Source organism: Colius striatus, chromosome 21, assembly GCF_028858725.1.
Source record: "Colius striatus isolate bColStr4 chromosome 21, bColStr4.1.hap1, whole genome shotgun sequence".
In the NCBI taxonomy this organism is placed as follows: Eukaryota; Metazoa; Chordata; class Aves; order Coliiformes; family Coliidae; genus Colius; species Colius striatus.
In genome coordinates this window covers 2,800,447-2,827,932 of record NC_084779.1, presented here as the reverse complement: position 1 = coordinate 2,827,932, position 27,486 = coordinate 2,800,447, and the positions used below count along the sequence as shown (strand labels likewise).

General features: G+C 56.7%; 1 protein-coding gene across 2 annotated transcripts in view; it reads right to left on the bottom strand.

Annotated features, from left to right (window-relative positions):
* The window catches only part of EPHB2 (EPH receptor B2), a 145,251-nt gene that overhangs the window by 39,161 nt on the left and 78,604 nt on the right, over positions 1 to 27,486 (bottom strand). For both annotated transcript variants that reach the window (XM_062012749.1, XM_062012751.1), the window contains exons 4-5: positions 7,989 to 8,144; positions 5,977 to 6,312 (exon numbers count right to left, since the gene is read on the bottom strand). In XM_062012749.1, the coding sequence (XP_061868733.1) occupies positions 5,977 to 6,312; positions 7,989 to 8,144 (492 nt within the window). The remainder of the gene's footprint in view (positions 1 to 5,976; positions 6,313 to 7,988; positions 8,145 to 27,486) is intronic.

Sequence of the window (27,486 nt, the reverse complement as noted above, 5' to 3'; positions counted from 1 at the left end):
TCCCTGCCCTGCTCCTGCTGCCACCCCACTGCTGAGCCCAGCCAGGCTGCCCTTGGCCTTCTTGCCCCCCTGGGCACGCTGCTGGCTGCTGTTCAGCCCCTGGCACCAGCCCCCCCAGGCCCTTTCCCTGCAGCAGTTTCCAGCCCCTCTGCCCCAGCCTGGAGCTGCCTGGCCTTGGGGTGGCCTGAGGGCAGGATCTGGCCCTTGCCCTTGTTCAGCCTCATCCCCTTGCCCTCAGCCCATAGCTCCAGCCTGGCCAGGGCTCTCTGCAGCCCCTTCCTGCCCTCACACAGATCCATGCACCCACCCAGCTTGGTGCCATCAGCCAACTGACTGAGGCTGCACTCATTTCCCTCATCCAGATCACTGTCTGTGCTTTATGAGTCAGGTCTGAACTCCCAGCCCCTGCACAAGGACCAGACTGGACTCAGCCCAGTCACAACACACTCACAGCACAGCAGACCCATGGCCCATGTGCTTGCTTTGGACCATTGAAACATTCAGCTCTCCTTGAACTCACAGGCACCTTTTAATCTTGTCAGGACAGTCCTGCCCAAACAACACTGGCTGGCTGAGATGCTGAAATTCAAACCCTAATGATGTGTGGGCTGAAGCTGGTGTGAGCTGCACAGCTCCCCAGCCAAAAGACCCATGGCAGGACATACCACCCAGAATAAGTACTGTAAACCATCATCACAAGTGAGCTGGATCCACAGAGAGGGAGAAATCGTGCCAGTAAACTGCAGATGCTGCTCCTGATGGGTGTATTGGGAAGGCACACAAGTTTCCTCTGCACACACTAGCTGGTATTCACACTGTATGAGCTATTTATGGCTCTGTTTGGCTCTGTTTGCCAGCCAAGAGCCAGTGGCAGAGTTAATCCTCCCTTCTTAGCCCATGTGGCACGAGACTTGCTCACAAAAGGGACACATTCCCCAAAAATCTCTCCCCCATCACTGGGGAGGTCTTCACTCAGTCTCTGGCTACCCTGGAACCAAAGGCTTTTCCCTTCCTTCTCACACCACAGGAGCCACAGTCTTTAATGAAGAGGTGCCCTCCTCGTGTGCTGCTCCAGCCATCCCTGCCCAAGCAGCCCCTTCCCTCACTCTTCCCCAGCTCAGCACCAAAACCCCCCACCCTCCCTCATCCTCCCCTACAAATTAGTAAGCAGGGGCTGTGTGCTGCCACCAGCCAGAGGCTTGATGGCTGGCATGGCTTTTAATTAGTCAAGTGTCATTATCCCAAGTGCTGGGCCACACTCAGCTCCTTGACCCCTGCCTCCTCTTGTGTGCTTTCCCTCTTGGGATGCTGGCACAGCTCTCAGCCACCCTCCTGGCACTAATCTCTTGTTCTGGCATGGCTGAGAAAAGGCTTTTGGTGGCTTTTGGACTTCTCTGGCCACATCACAGTCCCTTAGAGCAGGACTGGGCAGGAGAGATGCCACTGAGCTGCAGGCTGCAAGGGGCAGGCACGTGGAGGCTGAGCTGGGAGCACAGAGCTGAGGGTCAAGAAGGAGCTTGCTGAGAGGAGCTGAGAGAAAACACAACCTGGCCTCAGAGGTGAGAGAAGATATTTCCTAGGAAGGCAGCAGGGATCATGCAGGGTTTGCTGCAAGGTGTAAATGGGAGTTGGGAGGTGGTGGGAAGGGGGATGTTTATCCCAAGCTCTTTTTATCTCTGTTCTGCTGGTCCTGGTCCTTCCTGTCTGTGCTTTAAAAAGGAAGCATCACACCTCCTGTTGTAACAAAACCTGCCCTTCTGGAGGTTTAAACAACTCTGGACCCACTGAAAAGTGCAGAAAATCACCTCTGAGCATGGGCTGGTGCTGGCCACTCTCTTTAGATGGCCTCTCCTTTGGGGCTTCTCTTTGCACTGAGGTATCTGGATTGCTGGTGGCTTTGTTGGTGGGACTGAGAAGATGAGAGTGTTACAGTGAAAGGGTAAACCTGGGCAGCCCAAGGTCAGCATCAACCTGGGTAATGTAAGGAGACCAATGGAGATCCCAAGGCCATGAGGAACCTGCAGAGGATCCAGCTGAGGGGTGGCCAAGGCAGCCTGGGAGAGGTGGGTTGGCTGGGCCTGCCAGTGAAGACATTAATGATGAATTTAACTGCAGCTACAGCTGCTTGGAGCTCTCTTCAGCCCAGCAGAGGCAGGTAAGGCAAGGAGAGCCACAAGGCACGAATCAGGCTGGAAATGATGAAGAGCATCTTTCCCAGGAGGGTGGGACAGGTCAGTGAGAGGTGGAGTTTGCTGAGACTTGGGTAGAAAAGACACAGCAGATCTGCTCCTGGTGATGATCCTGCTGTGAACAGGAGACCCCCAGACTGGAACATGTGTGTGAGGAGGAAAGGCTGCAGCCCTGGGGCTGTTCAGCCTGGACAAGAGAAGCCTGAGCTCAGGGGGATCTCAGCAACACTGACAAGTACCTAAAGGGTGGGTGTACCTCAAAGGCTTGATGGCTGAGCCCATGAGAACAGTTTTAAGGTTGTGCTTGGGTCTGGAACCCAAAGGGAGACTGCATTGAGGGAAGGAGCATCTGAGGGGACCAAGACACAGACACTGGGGAGGGAAGAGCTGCCTGCATGGCTGAGGGAGGTGGCATTTCACAGCTGGATGTGCAATGAGACCAGCAAGGAAAGCAGTTTACCTGCAGTACAACTGCCACAGGCTACAACACCCAGCCCAGAAAATGATGGTGAAGAATGCAGAAGCTTTCCCAAGGAGCTGCTGGAAAGCCACCTCATAGCAGGAAAGGGTGGTTCAGCTTGGCCTAACTACCTCTGACTCTTCCCTGTGCTACCAGCACACAGCTACAGTGAGTTATGCTGCTCTGAAGGCCAATGGCAGTGAAATCCAGACCTGGTTGGAGAGGGCTCCAACAGTGATGACCACAGCCCTCTGCTGTGGGTGAGCAAGGTGAATGGGGTGTCACCTTCCTGGATCTCAAGGTTCCCTTTCAGGGTGATGGTCACCATCCCATTGTCTCTCCTCTGGCTGCTCCCTGGGGCTCATTCTCTTACCCTCACAGCAGCTCTTTCTTGGATTGCTGAAGGGTTTGTGACACCTGATGGTTAAAGGTGCTGCTGGTGATGTGGCACCTCTCTTGTAGTTCTGAAAGCCCCAAGGCCAGGTGGTCTCTTTATCCCTGGCTGAGCCAGGACACTTCTCCTTGCTTCCTTCAGGGCTGGGAGGTGCCCAAAGGCTGGTGTCCTGGGGGCTCACAGTGAGCCCACCCTGCAGCTCTGGCAGCAGCACAACCCCATCACTTAGTCTCTGCTCTGCCCAAGGGAGCCCCAGCTGTCTGCTCAACCCAGAGGAAGCTGTAATTGCTGCTTCCCCAGGCTCATCCCTTCCTCTGCACACTCTCCCCACAAACAGCCTCCATTCTCCTGTCCCAGCTCTGCCTTTGTGTCTGCAGCTTCTGTTACCAACTGCTAATGATCTACATCAAGGCTGCCAGGCAGTGCTGGGTGTAAGCAGAAGAATTCAGAGCCTCTAATTACAGAGGAATTAGCAGAGCAGACAGTTACTGTTTAGTGCTAATGAATAGATACATTAAGAGAGATATCACACAGGCTGAGAAGTGTGAGCCCTGATAATAAAGGAGTGTCAAACAAGGAAAACAGGAGGAGGAGGAACCAGAGGGCTGAAAAGGATTCTCCTGCAAGTCCTGTCTGTGGCTTTGCTGAGGCTGAAGTAGCCACAGGCAGCCCAGAAGGCACCAGGCACCATGTAACTGCAACCTGCCAGATCTGAGCATTAAAGAACTTGCCTATAGCTGGGGGTGTGCAGAGCCCCTCTGCAGCATCACACCCACTCTGTCTCCATCAGCAAAGGAAGCTGCAGCAGGTCACTGTCCCAGAGCAGCTCCTCTCTCCTCCTGGTGACTGGATGAGCAGCCCAGGGTTCAACCCTGTGCTAAATCCACCTTCAGGGCTTCTGACAGCTATTGACACCACTCTGACCTCACATTCCTGAGCTGACTTAAACCCCAGAGGTCATTTCTGCAGGTTGCCCATCTGCACCACTGCTGCCTCCCCTCTGAACAAACACCTCCTGGCCTCTGCAGCCAGTCCATGCCACGCTGCCCAGGCAGCTCAGTGCAAATGCAATCACCCAGGGCTGCCAAATTCAGTCCTGAAGGTCATGTAATGTCCAAGGCAGCCTGGGGCATGTTCACATTCCTCATGTACTTGCTGCAACACTCAGGGAGAGAGGCAGAGGGACCACAGCAGCTCACTTGTCTCCCATGCATGGATACCTCACTGGCATGATTCCACTGTGCAGCTGGACCAAGCCAAGCTCCAGTTTGTGCCCTGGCTCCAGATGGCTGGGGAGAGCAGCCCCTGAGCAGCAGCTTTACAGGGCATCCTGCCACCAGCACAGTGGCTGGTGACTCTCCCAGGAGCAGCACTGCCAGCCACCCTGACACCAGGGAGGCCAGCACAGAGCTGGAGACCCTGCATGAAACCCTTCCAGTTCTGCTGCTTGACCTTCACCAAAGTGACTCAGGAGGGGCACAGGATGTGGAGCAGATTTCCAGATGCTGATCCCATGCATCTACATGTATCTCTAGATGCACATCTTCTAAGAGACAACTAGGACTTCTAGAGAGAAGCCAGTGGAGTGGTGATGCTGATGGTGACTGCAACATCTTTCTTATGAAAGGCTGCAAGACCTGGGGCTGTTCAGCCTGGAGAAGGCTGAGGGGGATTTCATCAAGTAAAGAGTGGTGTCAGGAGGATGGGGGGACATTCTTTCTGTGGTGCCCAGTGCCAGGACAAGGGCTGATGGATATGAGCTGGAACACAACAAGTTCCACTGGCACAGCAGCAGAAAGTCCTTTGGTGCTGAGCTGAGGGAGCCCTGGCCCAGGCTGCCCAGGGAGGGTGTGGAGGCTCCTTCTCAGGAGGTTTCCAACCCCACTTGGACACGTTCCTGTGCCCCCTGAGCCAGGGGAACCTGCTGTAGCAGGGGCTGGGGCTGGAGCAGCTCTGCAGGGCCCTTCCAATCCCACCACTCTGAGGTTCTGTGATCTCCTAGCCTCTCTTCCACGCAGCTTTCCTTTGCTTTCACAGCCTGTCCTGGCTTTCTCTGCAACCAGGGCAGCAACTGCAGCCTGTGGCAATATTCTGGAGCTCACCCCACCTCCCTCCTCAGGCCTGTGCAGCAGTGGCAGGGGCTCAGCGAGGGACCAACAGCAGCTCTGAGGCAACAACCTCCACACAGCCACACACTGAGGCCCTGGGGCACACTGGCATCTGCTGCAGTGATGGGGAGGGTAGCTCTGCTTTTCACTGAAATCTGGAATGTTGTGCCCAGTTCTGGGCCCCTCAGTTGCAGAAGGACGGGGAGCTGCTGGAGAGAGCTCAGTGCAGGGCCACAGAGATGCTGGAGTGGAGCATCTGGCTTGTGCTGAAAGGCTGAGGGAGCTGGGGCTCTGCAGCTTGGAGAAGAGACTGAGGGGTGAGCTCATTCATGTTCCAAATGCATCAAGGGTGGGTGTGAGGAGGCTGGAGCCAGGCTGTGCTCAGGGATGCCAGTGACAGGACAAGGGGCAACGGGCACAAGCTGGAACAGAAGAGGTTCCAAAGCAACACAAGGCAGAATTTGTTCCCTGTTGAGGTGAGGGAGCCCTGGCAGGGGCTGCCCAGATGGGCTGTGGAGGCTCCTTCTCTGGAGACATCCCAACCCAGCTGGATGAGTCCCTGTGTGCCCTGCTCTAGGTGGTGCTGCTCTGGCAGGGGGGTTGCACTGGGTGAGCTTTGCAGCTCCCTTCCAGCCCTGCAGATCCTGTAATTCTGTGAAATAAAGGATACTTTTCACACCTGAGGCTTGGGATTCAGTCAGGAATTGCCAGGTTTGACCATCACCAGCATCACTCAACCACCACACCACACCTCACCCCTTCAAGAGTCTCACCCAGCTCCTCCCAACCACCAGATCCCTCCCACCACCTCCCCCCTTCCCTTACCAGCCTGGTTGGTGGTGATGTTGACCGAGGCAAACTGTGGAGAGAAGGGGCTCTGGTCAGTGACCCCATTGACAGCCTGGATCTCGAAGGTGTACTGTGTGTGTGCCAGGAGGTCGCTGATGTAGACGCGGGGCTCGGTGAGGCCCAGCTGGCGCGGGGCGAACTGCACGTTGTCCCCGCAGCGGGTGCAGGCGCCACGGCCCGAGCCACAGCTCTTGCAGATGATGTTGTACACCAGATCCTCCCTGCCCCCTGAGTCCCTGGGTGGGCTCCACTCCAGCATCAGGGATGTCTCGTTCACACTGGAGATGACGGCCTGAGGGGCAGATGGGATGGCTGCAAAAGGAGAAGGTGGGAAGGTGTCAGAGAGAGGTCTGCAGAGAGCCCCGTGCCAGGGGTATCACACACACACACACTGGGGGGGTTGGAAGGGAGCTGCAGAGCTCATCCAGCCCAACCCCCTGCAGAAGCAGCTCCCACCTAGATCAGGTCACACAGGAACGTGTCCAGGTGTGTTTGAAGCCCTCCAAGGAAGGAGCCTCCACACCCTCCCTGGGCAGCCTGGGCCAGGGCTCCCTCACTCCAACACTGACACAGCTTCTCCTTGTTTTTAAATGGAACTGTTTGTGTTGCAGCTTCATCCCATCACCCCTTGTCCTGCTGCTGGATACAACAGAAACAAGTGCTGCCCCAACCTCCTGACACCCACCACTGAGATACTTGTCAATACTAACGAGATCCCCCCTCAGTCTCCTCTTCTCTAACCCCAGGTCCCACAGCCTTTCCTCATCAGGAAGATGCTCCAGTCCCCTGATCATCTTGCTGGCCCTGCACTGGCCTCTCTGCAGCAGTTCCCTGTCTCTCTGCAGCTGGGGAGCCCAGCACTGGGCACAGGACTCCAGATGAGGCCTCAGCAGGGCAGAGCAGAGGGGCAGCACAACCTCCCTGGCCCTGCTGCCCACACTCTCTTGCTGCCCCCAGGCTGCCACTGGCCCCTTGCCCACGAGCCCACGTTGCTGCTCATGTTGAGTTTGTTCTCCCCCAGCACTGCCAGGTCTCTGTCCTGGAGCTGCTCTCCAGCAGGTCACCCCCAGCCTGTGCTGCTCATGGGCTTGTTCCTCCCCAGCTGCAGGACTCTGCCCTTGCTGCCCCTCAGCAGGTTCCTCTGTGCCCAACTCTCAGCCTGCCCAGCTCTCAGGGACTGGCAGCTCAGCCTCTGGTCAATCAGCCAGTGCTCCCAGTTTGGTGCCAGCAGGGAACTTGCTGAGGGTCCCTCTGTGCCCTCATCCAGGTCCTTGCTGAAGATGTTGAACCAGACTGGCCCCAGAACCCATCCCTGTGGAGCTCCACTGGCCACAGGCCCCACACTCCATTCTGTGCCATTGATCTCCACCCTTCTCTGGAGGTTTCCAAACCCACCTGGACACATTCTCGTGCCCCTGATTGAGGGGAATCAGCTTTAGCTCTGGAGATCCCCTTCACCTCCCACCATTCTGGGCTCCTGTGATCCCCAGGCAGGGCTCTGCAGCAGCATGTGCTGAGCTGGATGCTTCTCTTGGTGCCAGGGATGTGTGGAGCAAGCTGGACAACCAAAGGCAAGAGTGGAAACAAAATCCATCCTCTTAACCCAGGCTGGTTTTACTCTGTGGCATCTCTGGCAAAACTCACCAGGTACTCTGGGGAGCATTTTTGCCTCCTGGCCTTTGCACTCGTGTCCTGCAGGTGTTGTCTGGGAACAATCCCAGAGTGAAATCATCCCACTGCCTAGACAAACCAACCCCATTTTCTATCCTCTGTGCCTGTGCAGTGCTTGCAAGAGCAGCCTGACCCCAGCTAAGGAACACCCACACCTGCAGAGCTCCTCTGGCCGAGGCTCTGAGTCCCCCGACCTCCCCCACCATCCATCCCCCGGGATGATGCCTTTGCTAAAGCATCCCTTGGTGCTTTGACTGATGAGGATCTGCTTCCCCAGCTGGGTGGGAGCCCTCCCCAGTTGCCCAGAGCCCACATACTGGTGCATGGCATGTCGACAGGATCAGCATCTGCCCGGTAGTAGCCGTTCCGGCACACGCAGTTGGTGGCTCCTTCCGAAGTCGTCCGGCTGTTAATGGGGCAGTGGACACATCCTTCATCCCCTTGGCTGGCTTTAAATGTCCCTGATGGGCAGCCTGGAAGAGAACCAAGAGCAGCAGTGAGGATGGGCTTGGCAGGGACACGCAGAGCCTGGCAGCTCTGCCTGAAAACACCCTTCAGGGCATTGCAGAGTCCAGAGCCAAAACCTGACAGTCCCAAGTAAACCAAGTGGAGAAGCAGCAGCTGCTTGGAGGGCTCTGAGGTGCTGCTGCCTCTCCCCCCAGTCTCCAGCCACAAGCACAGAGTGAGGTGCACTCAGGGAGCCTCATGAAGGCCAAGGGCAGTTTTAGCCAATGATGAGAGCAGCTGCACCAACAGAGCAAAGGTCCAGGAGACCAGGCGCTTGCCCTCAGTGCCTTCTCACCCTCCAAGGACCCACAGCTCTTTTAAGAGGCAATCTCTTTGCATCTCACACCCCTTCTGGGATGTTTCTTCCACCAGTTCACTCAGTCCTCTTTCATTCCCTGCAGATGTTTTGCACCCATTTTGTCCTACAGCACAGAGCCCCACGGTGCAACTGCAGGCTGCATGAGGGACCTGCTGCCTCTCCTCTGAAGCTGCTATTTCATAGAGTTCCAGCATGGTGGGGGTTGGAAGGGCCCTGCAGAGCTGCTCCAGCCCCAGCCCCTGCTACAGCAGCTTCCCCTGGCTCAGGGGGCACAGGAACGTGTCCAGGTGCGGTTGGAAACCTCCTGAGAAGGAGCCTCCACACCCTCCCTGGGCAGCCTGGGCCAGGGCTCCCTCCCCTCAGCACCAAAGGACTTGCTCCTCCTGTGCCAGTGGAACCTGTTGTGTTCCAGCTCATGTCCATCACCCCTTGTCCTGGCACTGGGCACTACAGATGTCACTCCACCCTCCTGACACCCACCCCTTGTGTACTTATAAGTGTTAACAGACCCCCCTCAGGCTTCTGTTCCCCAGGCTGAACAGCCCCAGGGCTGCAGCCTTTCCTCCTCACACACATGTTGCAGCCCCTCAGCATCTTGCTGGCCCTGCACTGGCCTCTCTCCAGCAGTTCCCTGTCTCTCTGCAGCTGGGGAGCCCAGCACTGGCCACAGGACTCCAGCTGAGGCCTCAGCAGGGCAGAGCAGAGGGGCAGCACAACCTCCCTGGCCCTGTTGCCCACACTCTTGTTCATACACCCCAGGCTGCCACTGGCTTTTCACGTGATGCCATCTCACACTCCACCACCAACCACCTTCTCTACAGCTCCTACAATTGCACAAACCTCTGCCATGCCCCAGGAGAGCTGCAGAACAATACTCACTACTGTGTTCTCTACTCTTCTCCCAGAATTAGCAATGGCCAGACTGTTTTGAACCACCAATGTACCGAGTAGACTTTGTACAACAGCCCCAGGGTCTCGCTCCTGAGAGAGGCTGGGCCAACTCAGCCTGTCTCTGAGCATGTGTGTGTGAAGCTGAGGCTGTTTTCTCCCATTTGTAGCACCTCAAGTCTATTGAATTCCAGTTGCCTTCTCACTCCCTGGGCATGCTGTCTTCTTATAAGGTCCTTTTGCAACTCTCCACAGCCAGCCCTGGCCTTCACTACTCAGCATCACAAGCAAATTGTGACTTCTGCCACGACAGGACAAGGTGAAATGGGCTCAAGTTTTGCCAGGGGAGGTTTAAGTTGGAGATGAGGAAGAACTTTTTTACTGAGAGGGTTGTTGAGCATTGGAACAGGCTGCCCAGGGAGCTGGGGCAGTGCCCAGCCCTGGAGGGATCCCAAAGCCATGGAGCTGAGGTGCTGAGGCTGTGGGTCAGTGCTGGGCTGGGCAGGGTGAGGGCAGGGCTGGCACTGCAGCAGCTTTAAGGGCTTTAACAACCCAAATGATTCTGTGACCCTCTGGCTGGCAGCAGCATGTCAGACTCTCCCTGCACTGGGGCTCAGCCCCCTCAGCTGCCCACAGAAGAGGAAGATGCTGCACCAGCAAGAGCTGCTCCAAAAGACAAGGGGCAACATCTGGTGTGTGTGCAGGGGCTCTGCAGCTTGGAGGAGCCTGAGGGCTGAGCTCAGTCATGTTACAGATGCATCAAGGGTGGGTGTGAGGAGGCTTGAGCCAGGCTGTGCTCAGGGATGCCAGTGGCAGGACAAGGGGCAACGGGCACAAGCTGGAACAGAAGAGGTTCCAAAGCAACACAAGGCAGAATTTGTTCCCTGTTGAGGTGAGGGAGCCCTGGCAGGGGCTGCCCAGATGGGCTGTGGAGGCTCCTTCTCTGGAGACATTCCAACCCAGCTGGATGAGTCCCTGTGTGCCCTGCTCTAGGTGGTGCTGCTCTGGCAGGGGGGTTGCACTGGATGAGCTTTGCAGGTCCCTTCCAGCCCTGCACATTCTGTGCTCTGTGTGCTCAGCAGGCAGCTGGCCATGGGCAGCTCAGGGCACACACAGTGCCTACAGCTGATGGGTGCTGAAGGCTGGACCACAGGGCAAAATACACCACTAACAGATCCAGCAGAGGTGGCTAAAAATATCCCTGCAAAGCTCTGAACAGCAGCAAGGCATTGCCAAGCCAGGACATCAGCAGAGCCAGGGCTCAGCTCCAGACACTCCCTGGCTGCATCACTCCTGCCTGTGACTTCCCACCGCTGCATGAGGAGCCTGGAGGCTGCCAGGTGGTTCCTGCACTCAAACGAGTTCAAACTCCTTCTGCACTTTGCTTGCCAAGGCTTTGAGCCACGAGGCAGCTCAGAAAGCAGCCTGAGAACAACCACAGGCTCAGGGCTGCTGGAAGACAGAGCCATTACTGACAAGGATCTGTTTTCCTCTTGGGGGGAAAGGGAAAGATGACTTGTTCTCCTTTACTTTTCATCTCCTTTCCTTCCAAACTGTCTCAGCTTCCCAAAGAGAAAATGCTCCACAGCAAAATACCATCAGACTTCCCACTTGCAAAGGATCTGCTGCAAATCTGGCTTCTCCTCATGCTGCTGGATGCTTCCCCCATCCCTGTCCCCTGTGCCCCACGTGTTTGACTCCACTCCTGACCCTGTTCCCAGCACATCCCTCGGTACAGACCCACTGCAGAGGGTGTTATGCTGCTGGGAGAGGTGATGGCTGTGTAGTTCTCTCACTGAGAAGTGATGGTGGCTCTGTAGCTGAAATAGTAACAAGGTCCAACGTTTGAAACACCAACACAGACAAAATTGCTCTGATCTGCCATCCTGGGTAAAACACAGGGTCAGTGGATCAAGCTGCTTTGCCACAGCTCTGGCAGCTTCTAGGGCTTTGCTTTAAAAAGAACAACTTCTTATCATGCTGCTTCTGCAACAAGATACATCAAGATACAGAATTGAGTGACTGGTGTCAAGAGAAAAACCCAAAGGAAGAGAAAACTGGCTGGCTGGATGAGGGGAGAGCAGTGATGGCATCTGCCCTGGCTTCAGCAAGGCTTCTGACACTGTGTCCCACAACAGCCTCAGCAGAAAGCTCAGGCAGTGAGGCTGGATGAGAGGACAGTGAGGTGGATGGAGAGCTGCTGAATGACAGAGCCCAGAGGGTGGGGATCAATGGCACAGAGTTGAGTTGGAGACCTGTGGGCAGTGGAGTTGCACAGGGATGGGATCTGGGGCCAGTCTTGTTCAACATCTTCATCAATCACCTGGATGAGGGCACAGAGGGACCCTCAGCAAGTTCCCTGCTGGCACCAAACTGGGAGCACTGGCTGATTCCCCAGAGGCTGAGCTGCCAGTCCCTGAGAGCTGGGCAGGCTGAGAGTTGGGCACAGAGGAACCTGCTGAGGGGCAGCAAGGGCAGAGTCCTGCAACTGGGGAGGAACAAGCCCATGAGCAGCACAGGCTGGGGGTGACCTGCTGGAGAGCAGCTCCAGGACAGAGACCTGGCAGTGCTGGGGGAGAACAAACTCAACATGAGCAGCAACGTGGGCTCGTGGGCAAGGGGCCAGTGGCAGCCTGGGGGCAGCAAGAGAGTGTGGGCAGCAGGGCCAGGGAGGTTGTGCTGCCCCTCTGCTCTGCCCTGCTGAGGCCTCATCTGGAGTCCTGTGGCCAGTGCTGGGCTCCCCAGCTGCAGAGAGACAGGGAACTGCTGGAGAGAGGCCAGTGCAGGGCCAGCAAGATGCTGAGGGGCTGGAACATGTGTGTGAGGAGGAAAGGCTGCAGCCCTGGGGCTGTTCAGCCTGGGGAACAGAAGCCTGAGCTCAGGGGGATCTCTGTAATATTTACAGGTATCTCACTGGTGGGTGTCAGGAGGTTGGGGCAGCACTTTCTTTCCTCTGGTATCCAGCACCAGGACAAGGGGTGATGGGATGAAGCTGGAACACAAACAGTTCCATTTAAACACAAGGAGAAACTGTGTCAGTGTTGGAGTGAGGGAGCCCTGGCCCAGGCTGCCCAGGGAGGGTGTGGAGGCTCCTTCCTTGGAGCTCTTCAAGACACCCCTGGACACGTTCCTGTGTGACCTGATCTAGGTGGGAGCTGCTTCTGCAGGGGGTTGGGCTGGATGAGCTCTGCAGCTCCCTTCCAGCCCCCACCATGCTGTGACTATGAAAAAGGCCAATGGCTGCAACTAGCACATCTGTGTGGGCTGCAGGGGCTGAAGGATCATCCCCCAAAACTCCCAAGCTGGGACTCTAAAAACACTTTTGCACATGCCACCAAAACACAGCCACAAGTTCTGGCAGCTTTCTCCCTCACCAGCTTGGGCACCAGACTGACAAGGGATAAAGTCATCCTGGAAGATCAGAAGGCCCCCAGGGATAGCTGTTGTGAAGCCTCAGGAACAGGCAGCAGAGCCACTGACACCTGATGCTGAGCCCTTCTTCTCTTCTCCCTTTTTCAAGTACTGACAACCTCCAGCAGCAAAATAAACTGACAGTGTGCTCAAAACTGGTTTGTTCCCTCCAGGTTTTCCTCTGGGTGAGAAAACAGCTTTTCATTTGGAATCTACCCAATGTCTTGTTTGCACAATAACCAGCAAATCAAACCTGAGACCCTCAGGCAGGGGCTGAACCCCCCTCCCCTGTCTGCATGTTGTCACCACGTGCTGCAAGGCACAAGGACACTCCTGTTTTCTGCCCCAGGTGCTCACAGCAGCTCTGGGATGTGCTGCTTCCCCTGAGGCTTGCAGCAAGGGCAGGGCCAAAGCATCCCTACAAACTGCTCCTTGGCTAAGGGGGACTTGAAACAGTGAAAGCACCGAAATTCATCCCAGCATCCTCCATCCCAGGAGGCCAATTACTGTGAGGGCAGCTCTGGCCTGGCACAGGGTGCTTTGCAGCCTCCCACGTGGTGGGCTCCTGTGTCTCCAGCACCAACTGGAGGATGCTAATAGGGGCTCACAGGCAGCATATGGATCTTTAATTGCCTTCATGCTGCAGGGAGGGATGGATGGCTGCCTGGCTAGGGCATGGCTAGGAGAGAGCAGAGTGTCTGCTGGGGACTGCTTGGAGTGTGCTCAGAGGAGATGGGGACACCTGAACAGCACCAATGTCTTTGCTTCCCATCCATACAATCACTGAACCATTTGGGTTGGCAAAGTCCCTGAAGCTGCTGCAGTGCCAGCCCTGCCCTCACCCTGCCCAGCCCAGCACTGACCCACAGCCTCAGCACCTCAGCTCCATGGCTTTGGGATCCCTCCAGGGCTGGGCACTGCCCCAGCTCCCTGGGCAGCCTGGCACAGGGCTCACATCCCTCTCAGGGAAACAGCTCTGCCTCAGCTCCAGCCTCAGCCTCCCCTGGGGCAGCTGCAGCCCATTTGCCCTTGTCCTGTCATTCATGGCTGGGGAGCAGAGCCCGACCCCCAGCTCCCTGCAGCCTCCTGGCAGGGAGTGTCAGAGAGTGCTGCTGGCTGCCCTCAGCCTCCTCTTCTCCAGCCTCAACACCCCCATTCCCTCAGCCCCTCCCCAGCCCCTTGTGCTCCAGCCCCTTCCCCAGCTCTGTGCCCGGCTCTGGCCACGCTGCAGCCCCTCAGTGTCCCTGTGGCAGTGAGTGAGGGGCCCAGCACTGACACAGCCCTGGAGCTGCAGCCTGCCCAGGGCCCAGCACAGTTTCTGTGCCCACTCCCCAGGCACAGCAAGGTGTTTGTCCTTGGGAAGGCAGCTGTTTGGGGAAGGGAACAGCGTGGGGATGGAGCTGAGGGCTCCTCAGGGCCACATCTGCAGCATCTGCTGCTGGAGGCAGCGCTGCCACAAAGCTTCCAGCCCTCCTTTCCTGACCTGCTGCCTGCCCTGTCCTCAGCAAAGGCATCCATGGCTCAGGCTGATGAAGCAGCCTTTGGCCAGATGTTTAGGAGGGGTCCCACAGGTTTTCCCTGCACAGTGGCCCCGGGTCCTGTTGCCTCTCTCAAACCAACTTCATTAATGAATGCAGTGTGAGCTGAGCAGGCTCCACACAGGATCCTCTGCACCCAAAGACCTTCAGAGCCCACCCCAGACCTCTCCTGCAGCCAGCTCAGAGCAAACAGCCCTGTCCTGCAGCACAAGCTGCCCCAATGGCACCTTCATTCCCTGCTGATGCTCCCTGAGCCTGGCCCCGCTCGTCCCGCCAGCACGGCTCCTTCCCCAGCCAGCAGCTCTCAGTGCCTGATGGAAAACAGACAGTGAGGATCTGCCAAGAGCCCTAAATCCCCAGCTTCATCTCCCAGCTGCCTCTCCTCCCTCTGGGGCTGCAGCAGGGGACAGACAGGCGGCTCTGCAGCCCAGCACTGTCAGTGTGCCCGTGCTGCAGGAGCCTGGAGCTGGTTGCCTCAGCCACAGCTGATTCTCACTCTCCTCTGTGCTTTTTGGGAGCCTGGTTCCTGTTGGCATCCTAAACACTACACAAACCCTAAGCAAGCCTCTGGTTCCCTTGCTCACAGAGCACAGGACTGGCCCTGCACTGATCCCAGGTGGGTGTGCAGGATTTGCTGTGATGGAGGAGAGCCGTGGCCTGGGCTGTGCCAGGAGCAGCACAGCCAGCACAGCCAGGGAGGGATTTGCCCTGCCAGGCACTGGGGATGCTGCTGCAGCTAATTTGGGCTTGCCCAGCTCAAGGGTGATGTGGAGGAACAGGAGAGTCTAGTGGAGGCTCATCAAGGTGTCCAGCCCTGGAGCACAGGGCACATGAGGAGATGGGGAAGGAACAGGGGTGGATGAACTGGGGGAATCCAACTGCTGCTATTTGGGGGCAGATGCAAAGAAGACAGAACCAAACACTCCTCAGGGTGCCAGGCTCTAACAAGGGACAAGGGCCACAAGTTCAGGTTAGGAAAAGCTCCTTCTCCCAGGGATGGTGCAGCCCTGGGACAGGTCCCAGAGGGCTGGTGGATCTCTGTCCTTTGGGACCATCCAGCTCAAGGCTGTGGCTGCCTGGAGCTAATGCCAGTGGCAGCCCCCTGCAAAAGAGACCCCTCCTAAGCCCCAGAACCTCCTCCACCAGCACTTCTGGGTCTCTGCTGCCTGTGCTCTGTGTGAGGGCACTGAGGATGTGCTGTGCAGGTGACTTATGTCAGGACACTGTCCTTCTCCTTGCAAGATGAGATGGGTGTTGTAATGACACTGTCACTTCTCCCACATCGTCTCCCACTCTGCCCCTTCTGCCTTGGCCCTTGGTTTTAGTTCTGCAGGGAAATGGGTCTCACTTTGGCTCACCTGCAAAAGATTGCCCATTCTCTGCTTGGCCCTCCCTTGATGGTGTCTGTCCATTAAAGAAGGGCTGGCCTGCAGTCAAACCACAGCAGCAGTGCTGCCCATTGCTTTTGCATCTGCTGGCTCTTCCACCAAGGCCCCTCCAGCCTGGATGTTTCAGTGCTGGAGGGAAGGGGACTCAATCCTGCTTTGCAGGACAAGTGCAGGAGGCAAGTGGTAGCACCCAAGGCCCTTGGACTTGGTGTTGGAGTTGGTTTCTAGCTCTGAAACACAGCAGATCCTGAAGCTCTTGGTGCCAGCTCTCTGCACTCCTTCCTGGGGCTGCACAGACCCTCCAGTTTCCTTCCTGATCAATTTAATTAGCAGCCTACACTGTTACCTCATACTTGAGATAAGCAATTAATCCCACTGCCAGGTGCTGTCAGTGCCAACAACTCTCTGACAGCACTTGGAGAGCAGAGGATGGGAATGCAGCAGAGAAAAGGGGGTTAAATGAGATGAACTGCAAGGGAATGGGCTGCTTTGCCACCTTCTGTGATGTGCATCAGAGAGATGGCAATAAAGTCACCATGCAAACGTTCCTGTTTAGCCCTCATCACTCTCCACAGGATAGAAACACAAGCAGAAGGCACTGGCCTGCAAAAGCATCCTCCCAGTGCTCTTACACAGGCCTCCCTGCCATGGCATGAGCATCCTGCACCTCAGCAGCCACACAAGGACATCAGCAGGCTCACATCACAGCCCAGCACACGGGCACTGCCGCTCCAGCCTCACAGTTGCAGGTGGCAGGACTCCAAAGCCACCATCCCCTACAACAGAGGAGCCCCCAAGTCACCTCATCTGACTCTGAGCTTCAGTTCAGGGCTACTTGATACAGCTCCTTTGGAAGTGCCCCTGGCTGGGGCCTCCATGCTGCTCCCTGTGTGCAGCTCAGCACTGGCTGCTTGGTTCGAGAGCTTACACTTTACACTCATCATCCTCCACCCTCTCAGCTGCTCCATGGGCAGCACTGGGACAGGACTGGGGATGTCCATCATACTGGGATGTAACAGAGGTTTGAGGAGGACAAGACAGGGGAGAGTGATGCTGACAGCAAAGAACAAATAGTCATAGACTCACAGGATCATTTGGGTTGTTAAAGCCCCTGAAGCTGCTGCAGTGCCAGCCCTCCCCTCACCCTGCCCAGCCCAGCACTGACCCACAGCCCTCAGCACCTCAGCTCCACACTTTGGGATCCCTCCAGGGCTGGGCACTGCCCCAGCTCCCTGGGCAGCCTGGCACAGGGGCTCACACCCCTCTCAGGGAAACAGTTCTGCCTCAGCTCCAGCCTCAACCTCCCCTGGGGCAGCTGCAGCCCATTTGCCCTTGTCCTGTCATTCATGGCTGGGGAGCAGAGCCCGACCCCCAGCTCCCTGCAGCCTCCTGGCAGGGAGTGTCAGAGAGTGCTGCTGGCTGCCCTCAGCCTCCTCTTCTCCAGGCTCAACACCCCCATTCCCTCAGCCCCTCCCCAGCCCCTTGTGCTCCAGCCCCTTCCCCAGCTCTGTGCCCGGCTCTGGCCATGCTGCAGCCCCTCAGTGTCCCTGTGGCAGTGAGTGAGGGCCCAGCACTGACACAGCCCTGGAGCTGCAGCCTGCCCAGGGCCCAGCACAGGGGACAATCCCTGCCCTGCTCCTGCTGCCACCCCACTGCTGAGCCCAGCCAGGCTGCCCTTGGCCTTCTTGCCCCCCTGGGCACGCTGCTGGCTGCTGTTCAGCCCCTGGCACCAACCCCCCCAGGCCCTTTCCCTGCAGCAGTTTCCAGCCCCTCTGCCCCAGCCTGGAGCTGCCTGGCCTTGGGGTGGCCCAAGGACAGGATCTGGCCCTTGCCCTTGTTCAGCCTCATCCCCTTGCCCTCAGCCCATGGCTCCAGCCTGGCCAGAGCCCTCTGCCCTCACACAGATCCATGCACCCACACATGTTGGAGTCTAGCCAGAAAATCCCTCCTGCAGCCTGCTGAGGGTTTGCAGGGGCAGCTGCCTGGCAGCAGGCTCAGGAGCTGCAGCATGTGGTGAGAGCTTGGCACAGCTGGCAGGATGGGGCAGGATGGGGCAGGATGGGGCAGGACACCTGCAGGGCCATCAGCCCCGATGGATCCGCTCTCAGGGAACCCTCACCTGCCCCATCAGCCTGGCTCAGCCTCCCCAACCCCTCCTGGGGGCTCTGAAAGAGGAATGAAAAGCTTTCTGCCTGTGTCTGGGGGCCTGGGGCACTGCCAGCACCCTCTGAGTACAGCTGGGGAGGATCATAAGTGTTTCTCCTGCTAGAGACAGCCAAGGGGAGAGGACTTCCCTGTGCAAAGCAGACATGGAGCTGTGTGCTCATCACACAGCCCCCAGGGCACAGCTCACAGCTCACTTCCAGAGGCCAGCAGCAGTAACCAGATGGTGAGTTTACAGGGCAGGAGCACAGCTCTGGTAGCAGCAGATGCTTTGGACCTCCTCACTCCTGCAGACACCCAAAGGCCATTCTAGGGTGTAGCTCCAAGACCAAGGCTGGCAGGCTGTGGTGGTCTCCTGCAGCATCACACCCCCATCCTGGGGTGCTGCTGGAATAGGAGCAGTCACCTCAATGCCAGCACACAGGGTGATCAGGACACTGCCAGCATGGCTGCAATTTCACCCCCAAAACCTTATCTCAGGGGTCTGGCACAAGCATAAGGAACCTTGAGCTTCAGCTGCTGGCACATGGCATTGCCCTGGGGGCTCCTGGCATGGGGGGGCACCAGCCTGTGCCTCAGAGGTGCTGAGCCACAGGGTTATTCACAGAATCAGAGTCTCAAGGGTTGGAAGGGACCTGCAAAGCTCATCCAGTGCAACCCCCCTGCCAGAGCAGCACCACCCAGAGCAGGGCACACAGGGACTCATCCAGCTGGGTTGGAATGTCTCCAGAGAAGGAGCCTCCACAGCCCATCTGGGCAGCCCCTGCCAGGGCTCCCTCACCTCAACAGGGAACAAATTCTTCCTTGTGTTGCTTTGGAACCTCTTCTGTGCCAGCTTGTGCCCGTTGCCCCTTGTCCTGCCACTGGCATCCCTGAGCACAGCCTGGCTCCAGCCTCCTCACACCCACCCTTGATGCATCTGTAACATGACTGAGCTCACCCCTCAGTCTCCTCCAAGCTGCAGAGCCCCTGCACACACCCCAAATGTCACCCTGCCATGAGCCTCTCGTTTTCTCCTGGGGCAGAAAGCACTGATGTGACTTCCAGCCTCAGTATGCAGCCTGGGCTCCTTGTTTTACCTCAGACCCCTCACAACACAGCCAGTTCTTTGATGCTGCTATTGCACAAAGTGCTGTTCAGGCAGAGCAGCATGTCCCTTCCCCACAGACACAAGCACTGAGCAGCACACACTGAACAAGGGGCTGTTTCACTGGGGAAAGCAGCTTCCCACAAGTGTTCTCCAGAAGGATTTTGGACGTTTTGTGACTTTGTTTGGTCTTGTTTAAATGTCTCCCCAAAGCTTCTGCCTGGGAGAGCTCTGCCTCCAGAGAGGGTGGGATGTTAACCATTACAGGGACAGCTCCCAGGCTTTTACCACAGGGAAAGGAGGAAACCAAGCCAGCAAGTGGTGACATCAAAGTTGCACTGATGGAAAAGCCCCTAATCCTATAAACCCTTCCTGCTTTAATTGGTGTTAAAACAAAGATAATCTTATCTCAGCCCTATAAAAGAAGGGATAGGATGTAGTCTCTAAAAGCCTCTCTAAAAGCCCTCATAAACTTGACAAACATTCCATGTTTAGAGCCCCAGGAGAATGGCTTTAATCCTGAAGGAAACATGAAAGGAGAAAGGGAGCTTTTCCTGGGCAAGAGCCCTTCAAGTGGATGGTCCTTCTGTCCCTCTTGGTCCTGGTGCAACCCTGCAGTCACACCCCCAGGGCCATGGGGCTGCAGGGGACAGATGCACATCTGAGACCAGACACAGAGGCAGGACACCAGCGAGCCAGGGTGTGCAAACAGCAGGGATCAGGCCCCCCTGGTACCTCCCACCTTGTGCTTCCACCTCCAGGGACTCCCAGCTGCATTCAGTGCCCAGTGTTTGATATGAAGTGCCAACTCCATTAATGTTGCAGGAGCAGGTTTCAGGGTCCTGGGTGCAGAGCCTGGGGTCAGACCTTTGAAGGGCATCTCTACCTGACCCAGAGACCCCAACCCCTCCAGCCAGTGTCACAAGTGCTGATGGCACCATTCCCAAATTGCTCTGCCATGACTATTCAGAAATCAACTATGTGCAAATAACCCAAACAAATAAACAGCAACGTGCCCTGTGGGCAAGGGGCCAGTGGCAGCCTGGGGGCAGCAAGGAGAGTGTGGGCAGCAGGGCCAGGGAGGTTGTGCTGCCCCTCTGCTCTGCCCTGCTGGAGTCCTGTGGCCAGTGCTGGGCTCCCCAGCTGCAGAGAGACAGGGAACTGCTGGAGAGAGGCCAGTGCAGGGCCAGCAAGATGCTGAGGGGCTGCAACATGTGTGTGAGGAGGAAAGGCTGCAGCCCTGGGGCTGCTCAGCCTGGAGAGGAGAAGCCTGAGCTCAGGGGATCTTATAGGTGTAAGGATGTAAATGGTGGGTGTCAGGAGGTTGGGGCATCCCTGTTTTCTACTGGGGTGATGGGATGAAGCTGGAACACAAACAGTTGCATTGAAACATAAGGAAAAGCTGTTTCAGTGCCCAGGGAGGGTGAGGAGGCTCCTTCCTTGGAGGGCTCATGACCCACCTGGACACGTTCCTGTGTGACCTGAGCTAGGTGGGAGCTGCTTCTGCAGGGGGTTGGGCTGGATGAGCTCTGAAGGTCCCTTCCAACCCCACCATGCTGTGACTCTGTGACTTCCCACAGCACAAGGACCAGTGCCCTCCCAGCCCATGCCCTCCCAGCCCATGCCCTCCTCTCCATCTCCAGCTGACCCTCTCTGTGCCCAGGGACCTTTTCCAGGTGGAGGTGGCCAGGAAACCTTGGGAGTGGGCACATTTAATGGTTCCATTTTAAAGCTGCTCAACACCCAGTTTAGACAGATTTAAAGCAGGCCAGCTGGTGAACTGCCAGCAGCCCCTTTCCAGATGACAACATTGCTCTTTGTCAGCACTAGGTGCTGAGTGGAGCTGGCATAAGGGCTGATGGAAACTGGTTAGTTCTGGTGGTTTCAGTCACTGAGGGAGCAGTTGCAGTGCTCTGCAGTGAGCAGAGAAGCTGCAGGCAGGCAGCACTGCATGGGAAGGGAGGTCACACACTGCCCAGGGCCCTTGCACACTGCCCACCTCCACTTCCCAACATGCTCTGATGGCTGCTTGTGAAAGTCAAGACCCCAGAAGAACCAGCCTTTGTCCAAAAGAAGCTCAAGATCTGCCTGGAGCACTGTTCCCCAGTGCAAAGAAGACACTGGAGTGACTCCAGGAGGGCTGGAGCACAGGGTGGGTGAGGAAAGGCTGAGGAGGCAAAGGAGAGAGCCCACTGCTGCCTTCAGTGACCTGAGAGTGTGTGAGGAAGATGGAGACAAACCCTCAGAGGCAGGACAAGGCTCAAGGAGGCACCTGGGAAACTCCAGCTTGACACAAGGAGAGTGTTTCTCACCACAAGGGAGGGCAACTATTGGGAAGAGAGTTCAGAGAGGTGCAGGGATCTACATCCATGGAGACAGACAAAGCATCTCCCAAGCCACTGACATGTCCTTCTGTCACTCTCACTGCCCATCACCAACAGATCTTCCACTTCTCAAGCTTCTGGATGCCCAGCTTGTCCCCTGCTCAATGGATCCCTCACTCCCTGCCTGGCTCTGGGCACATAACCACAGCCCATAAGTTATGCCATGTAAGAGCTCCTTACACCATGAGCACAAAGGCCAAGCAGCTGTTTGCAGGAGCAACTCAGGGGGAAAAAGAAATCACTTTTCACCTTGGCTAAATCCATCAGCCCTGGGACTCCATCCCTGAGCTCACCCAAGCAGGGATATGTCTGCTCCTCACACATCTTTGGGGCTTCCTCAATGACCTGAGCTGAAGCAGCTTCATCTGGCAAGGAGCTGCTGTGGTAACATGGTGTGATGGGCTTTGAACTGATGGGATTTAAGGGTGCAAAGGGAACTGTGAGAAGAAACCACCCCTCCAGGGAGCTGATGAGCTGAAAAGCCAGGGCTCTGCTGACAGCTCCTGCTCCACAGACATCCAGCCCTGCAGCCAGCTTTAAGTCAGGGTTGGAGAAGGAGTATTGGCACTGTAAGGGTGAGCATGAACCATGTCTCTTTCCCTGGAGAGGGCACAGATAAAGCAGTGTTCCCATGGCCTGTCTGTCTGCAGCATGCCAGGATCCAGCAGCAGTCAGCTGGGGAGGCAACATCTGGAGTCCTGTGGCCAGTGCTGGGCTCCCCAGCTGCAGAGAGACAGGGAGCTGCTGGAGAGAGGCCAGTGCAGGGCCAGCAAGATGCTGAGGGGCTGGAGCATCTTCCTGATGAGCAAAGGCTGTGGGACCTGGGGCTGTTCAGCCTGGAGAAGAGGAGACTGTAACCCAAGTACTTAAAAGGTGTTTGTCAGGAGGATGGGGGGACACTTGTTTCTGTTCTCTCCAGGACAAGGGTGATGGACATGAGCTGGCACACAAGTGCCACTGGCACAGGAGGAGAAGCTCCTTTGGTGCTGAGGTGAGGGAGCCCTGGCCCAGGCTGCCCAGGGAGGGTGTGGAGGCTCCTTCTCAGGAGGTTTCCAACCCCACCTGGACACGTTCCTGTGCCCCCTGAGCCAGGGGAAGCTGCTTGAGCAGGGGCTGGGCTGGAGCAGCTCTGCAGGGCCCTTCCCACCCCAGCACTCTGGGATTCTGTGATTCCCCAGCCCCAAGCTCTCCTGTGTGTGTGTGACTGGTGTTTGCTGTACACCCCCTGTGCCGTTTCTCCATGGCACAGGAAGGTCAGATGGGATTTGGGAGCACAGTGGCAGCTGCTGTAACCTGCAGCCCTGTGCACATGGGCTATCCCTGAGTCAGCCATCAGCAGGGGAGAGGGAAGCAGGGAGAAAGATAACAGCAGGCCAAACAAAACCTCTCTAGAGGAGCTCATCTTTCCCTTTGTTTGATTGACAGTCTGCAAATTGGGGATGGCTGTGAGCAGGACCATTCCCTGCTGCCATTTCCATGTGCAGAGTCTCTGGTGTCCAGATCTCTGGCCACTTACAGCCCCATCTTGAAGTCAACCTGGCCCATGGCATCATCAGGCCAGGGGACAGTGGGATCTGCTGTGGCTTCACCCCAGACACTCAACGTTCCCTTCTGCTGCCACAAGCCAGGCTCTGAGGCTGGGCAGTCAGCACAAAAACCCAAGGAAAGAAGCCACAGCTCTGTCACCCAACTGTGTGGGAATGCAATGCAGGGCTGCCCAATGACACCTGAGTACAGCAAAGCACCACAACTCCCTCTCAACAGCAGCTGTGACCACCCTGCACCCTGAGAAACAGCAGCATGGCCATGCCAAGACCACCCTGTGCCAGGGCTGTGCACAGCAGCAGAGTGAAAAGTCCAGGTTTTATACACCATTTGGTAGGAAATCTCTTCTAAAGCCCCTCTGTCTTGCACAAGAGCAACTACTTCTGCAGTTGATGCCTGGATAAATCCCCAGGAGCAGCTCCAGCCATTGGCACTCCCCCTGCACTCCATGCATCAACTCTGTGCAGCATCCAGGGGCGCCAGGGATCAACAGCAGAAGGGGAAGGTGGAAGCTCAGGTCCCCTGGTTCTCATTTCACTGATAACTTTCTCCAAAAGGATGCTCTGCTGGGAGAAAAGCAGCAGCAAATGATGATGTGTGTCCATCCTATGGCAGGGCCCATCTGTCAGAGAACACAGATGGGGGAAAAGGCCATTTCCAACAGCTCATCATTCCCTTTGTTTGGGCTGGGGGGGGGTTTCTCTTTGCCTGCATCCATCAGAATGCACCTTCCACACCTGAAAGCTTTCTCCCACCACATTTCATCCTCCCATACTGCCAGGTTTTCCTCCTCCCACTTGGGAAGCTGAGAGGCAACTGGAGACCTCAACAAAAGAAACCCTGAGGATGCTGAGACAGAAGGTTGGGAACATGCTGGTGGGTTTGAGCTGAGTGAAAGGTGAGCTCAGATCCTGCCTCTGTGCATTTCCAAGTAGCTCTCAGTAAATCAAAGGTCTTCCCCAGCTTCCCAGGGCTATCCCACCATGCTTAGGGCTTACTGCCAGCATCAGTCACAGTGTTGAGCACTGAAGAGGTTCCCAGAGATGCCAGCAAAGCCACCAAGGATAGAAAAGGCAAAGAAAACAACCAGAAGTTGTTGTTGCTCCCAAGTAAATGCAATTTATATCCTTCAGTTAAAAGAAACCCCACCCCAACTCTGGGCAAGAAATGCCAGTGAAGGAGTGAAAAGGGCAGCATGAACTGGGCTTTAAATTGCTCAGCATGAAATAGAAGCAGTTGGTAAGAGCAGCTAAAAGTGGGCAGCAGGAAAATAACAACAAGGTCCAGGACAGATGAACAGCAGCAGGATGGGAACCAAGAGTGCAAGAAGACACAAAGCCATAGTAATGTGTCTGCTGCCCACCCCCAGACATGGCCAGACACACAGGGATATGGAATGACGTGGTGCATGTACAGAGAAGGCTCAGTTCACAACTGACACTCCCTTCAGCTTCTCCATCCCCCCTGAAAGTGGGAAGAACATCAGCACTGGGCTCCCAGCACCAGGCAGGATGACATCACTTGGACCCAAGAGCTTGAAGAGTCAGGGAAGGGAAACTCTTCTGATGTGAGAGATGCTGTTTATGAAAGCAAACTGCAGTGAGAGCATCTGAGGGGACCAGGCACACTGCTGACACTGCAGGGTGTGATCTGCAAGGGGAAGAGGTGCTTAGCTGTCCTGGCCACTGCTGTCAGGGGCTGGGTGATGTCCTAGAAAAGCCACTGATGGGTTTGCTTTGTGTTGTGGGGTTTATTTGGAGGAGGCTTGGTCAGTTGTCACTTTGCAGAGTGGGATGAGAGAGGCTGCCCAGCCTCCCAGCCCTGTGCTGCAAAACATGGTCCTCCAGACCAGGTCTAACCAGAAAAGAGGCTGAGAATGGGCTGAGTGAGTCCAGCATGGGAGATGCTCAGATGGAGGAGACAGAAAGTGCCCAACAGTTGGGTCAGAGCTGGAGGTGATGTGAGAACTGTGCAGGGCCCCTGTGATCCACCATCAGTTCCTTTGTCCCTCAGCAGGTGGCTAAAAATCCAGACTTGGGCTTCTAAACCACAGACTGCCTGAGCATCACTATCATTTGGCTGCAAGGAGCCCAAAAGTCCTTCTCCAGGGACCTTCACTGCCTTCCTCCCCAGGTCAGCTGCTCCCAAAGCGTGGCTGAGGCTGAGCTCTGTGTGCAGAGGAGGCAGAGGGAAAGCAGCCAGGCTGGCCTGGGGGGAAGGAGCTGGGCTCTGTGCAGCAGGGACTACAGCTGGAGAGCTTTTCTTCAGTGTGAGGTGTATGGAGCAGTTCCAGCCAGGGCTGGGAGCAGCACAGAGAGCAGAGGGCATCCAGATGGGCAAGCTGAGCCCAGGGCAGGGATTGTCCCCTGTGCTGGGCCCTGGGCAGGCTGCAGCTCCAGGGCTGTGTCAGTGCTGGGCCCCTCACTCACTGCCACAGGGACACTGAGGGGCTGCAGCGTGGCCAGAGCCGGGCACAGAGCTGGGGAAGGGGCTGGAGCACAAGGGGCTGGGGAGGGGCTGAGGGAATGGGGGTGTTGAGCCTGGAGAAGAGGAGGCTGAGGGCAGCCAGCAGCACTCTCTGACACTCCCTGCCAGGAGGCTGCAGGGAGCTGGGGGTCGGGCTCTGCTCCCCAGCCATGAACGACAGGACAAGGGGAAATGGGCTGCAGCTGCCCCAGGGGAGGTTGAGGCTGGAGCTGAGGCAGAACTGTTTCCCTGAGAGGGGTGTGAGCCCCTGTGCCAGGCTGCCCAGGGAGCTGGGGCAGTGCCCAGCCCTGGAGGGATCCCAAAGGCCTGGAGCTGAGGTGCTGAGGCTGTGGGTCAGTGCTGGGCTGGGCAGGGTGAGGGCAGGGCTGGCACTGCAGCAGCTTCAAGGGCTTTAACAACCCAAATGTGTCTCTGTGATTCTGGGATGGATTCCCACTTGAAAGCCCCACTTGCTCTCACAGATGAACACTGTCCCCCAAGAAGGTCCCATGAGGAGACAGCTGTGCCTGTGCCCTGCCTGTGAAGTGCTGTGCTGGGGTGAGAGGGGAGAGCAGAGCCAGGCTGCAGCACGTGTTCCATGGCTCAGCATGCTCCTGCTGCACTTCTCATTAATGGAATGCAAAACCCCAAACTTCTCCACCCTGACACATCTGCATCCCTCATCCTGGCAGGGTGTGTGCTGGGATCTTAAGGAACTGCCATGCTCCTTGAGGTGAGCTCCATGTCTCCTCTCCCCTACTCCTTTTGTTTCCATCTGCAGTACACAGAAGGAACATCATCCATGGGACATCAGGGGCAAGGGCACACACACTGGCTGCAGCTCTGCTCAGCAGGACAGGGACCAGCAGGCCCTCCTGACTAAGCAGCAACTGTGAGAACCAAACACAACCTCCCCACAGCATCTGGAGGATGCTAAAGCTCTTCCTGCCTGGTGATGTCTCCTCCTCCTCCTCCTCTCTCTCTGGGGCACTTTGGTCCTGTGATTTCTTCTGCTCCCATGGGAAACCATCACTAAGGGTCTCCAGAGCTTGTTCTCTGCCCATCCTCCTGCTCAAGATTCTCAGCAGCCCTCACACTCAGCACAGAGGGATGTGGAGGCTGCTCTCTTGTGCTGCTTCCCAGCCCTTCCCCACTGGCCCTGCTGCCCAGATCCCAGGTCTCAGGCTGGTCTAACACAAGGGGATGTTCCCTGAGGGAAGGAGGTACCAAAATGATGCTGAAAGTGCTGAGTGGCTGCTCTGCACCAGGAGCTCTTGGTATGGAAATGCCTGATGCCAAATGAGAAGGTACCCAATGGCCTGAGTGCCATGGGCTCTCCAAAGCTGTTGGGCCAAGCAAGGAGCAGTGCCCAACATCTTGTGTCCTTGTCCCATGGCACAGCACAGCCCTGGCTCTGGGCAACTCCAGGCAAGCAGGTACTGACATCATGGGCAACCTCCTGCTCTGCCCTGGCACCAAAGAGGGGAGGGGAGGGGAGGGGAAGGGAAGGCAAGGGAAGGCAAGGGAAGGCAAGGGAAGGCAAGGGAAGGCAAGGGAAGGCAAGGGAAGGCAAGGGAAGGCAAGGGAAGGCAAGGGAAGGGATAGCAGCTCACCCCACCACAACACATGGGTGGTGTGGGCAAAGCAGCAGATGTAAGAGCACAGGAGGAGCTCATCATGACCCTCATCTCATCTGGGGGCTGCTGAGGGCCTGGGGAAGCACAAGCAGATGCTGCCCAGCAGTTTCGCTTCTCCCTGTGCCAAGGGGCCTGGCTGGCCACCAGTGCCCTGCCAGTCCATCCCAGTCCAGCCAGTGCCATAAGACTGGAACCCAGATGCTCACAGGACCACTCTCTCTGGTCTAGAGCTGAAAATTAAATTAAACCCACGACAGGGACAGTTAATTAAAGCAGATTAGTGTGAGACTAATTAGAGACACTGACACTGCAGCCATCAAGCCCTGTGATGTTAATTAGCTGTTCATTAGTGTCAGCTCCCTGTTCAGTATGGAAATATGAGCTGCCTATCCATCTCCTGGGCTTCATGCACAGCAGAGCACAGTCACCTCCTCCTCAGGCACACCCAGCCTCATGTCACCTCCCAGCAGAGATGCTGGCAC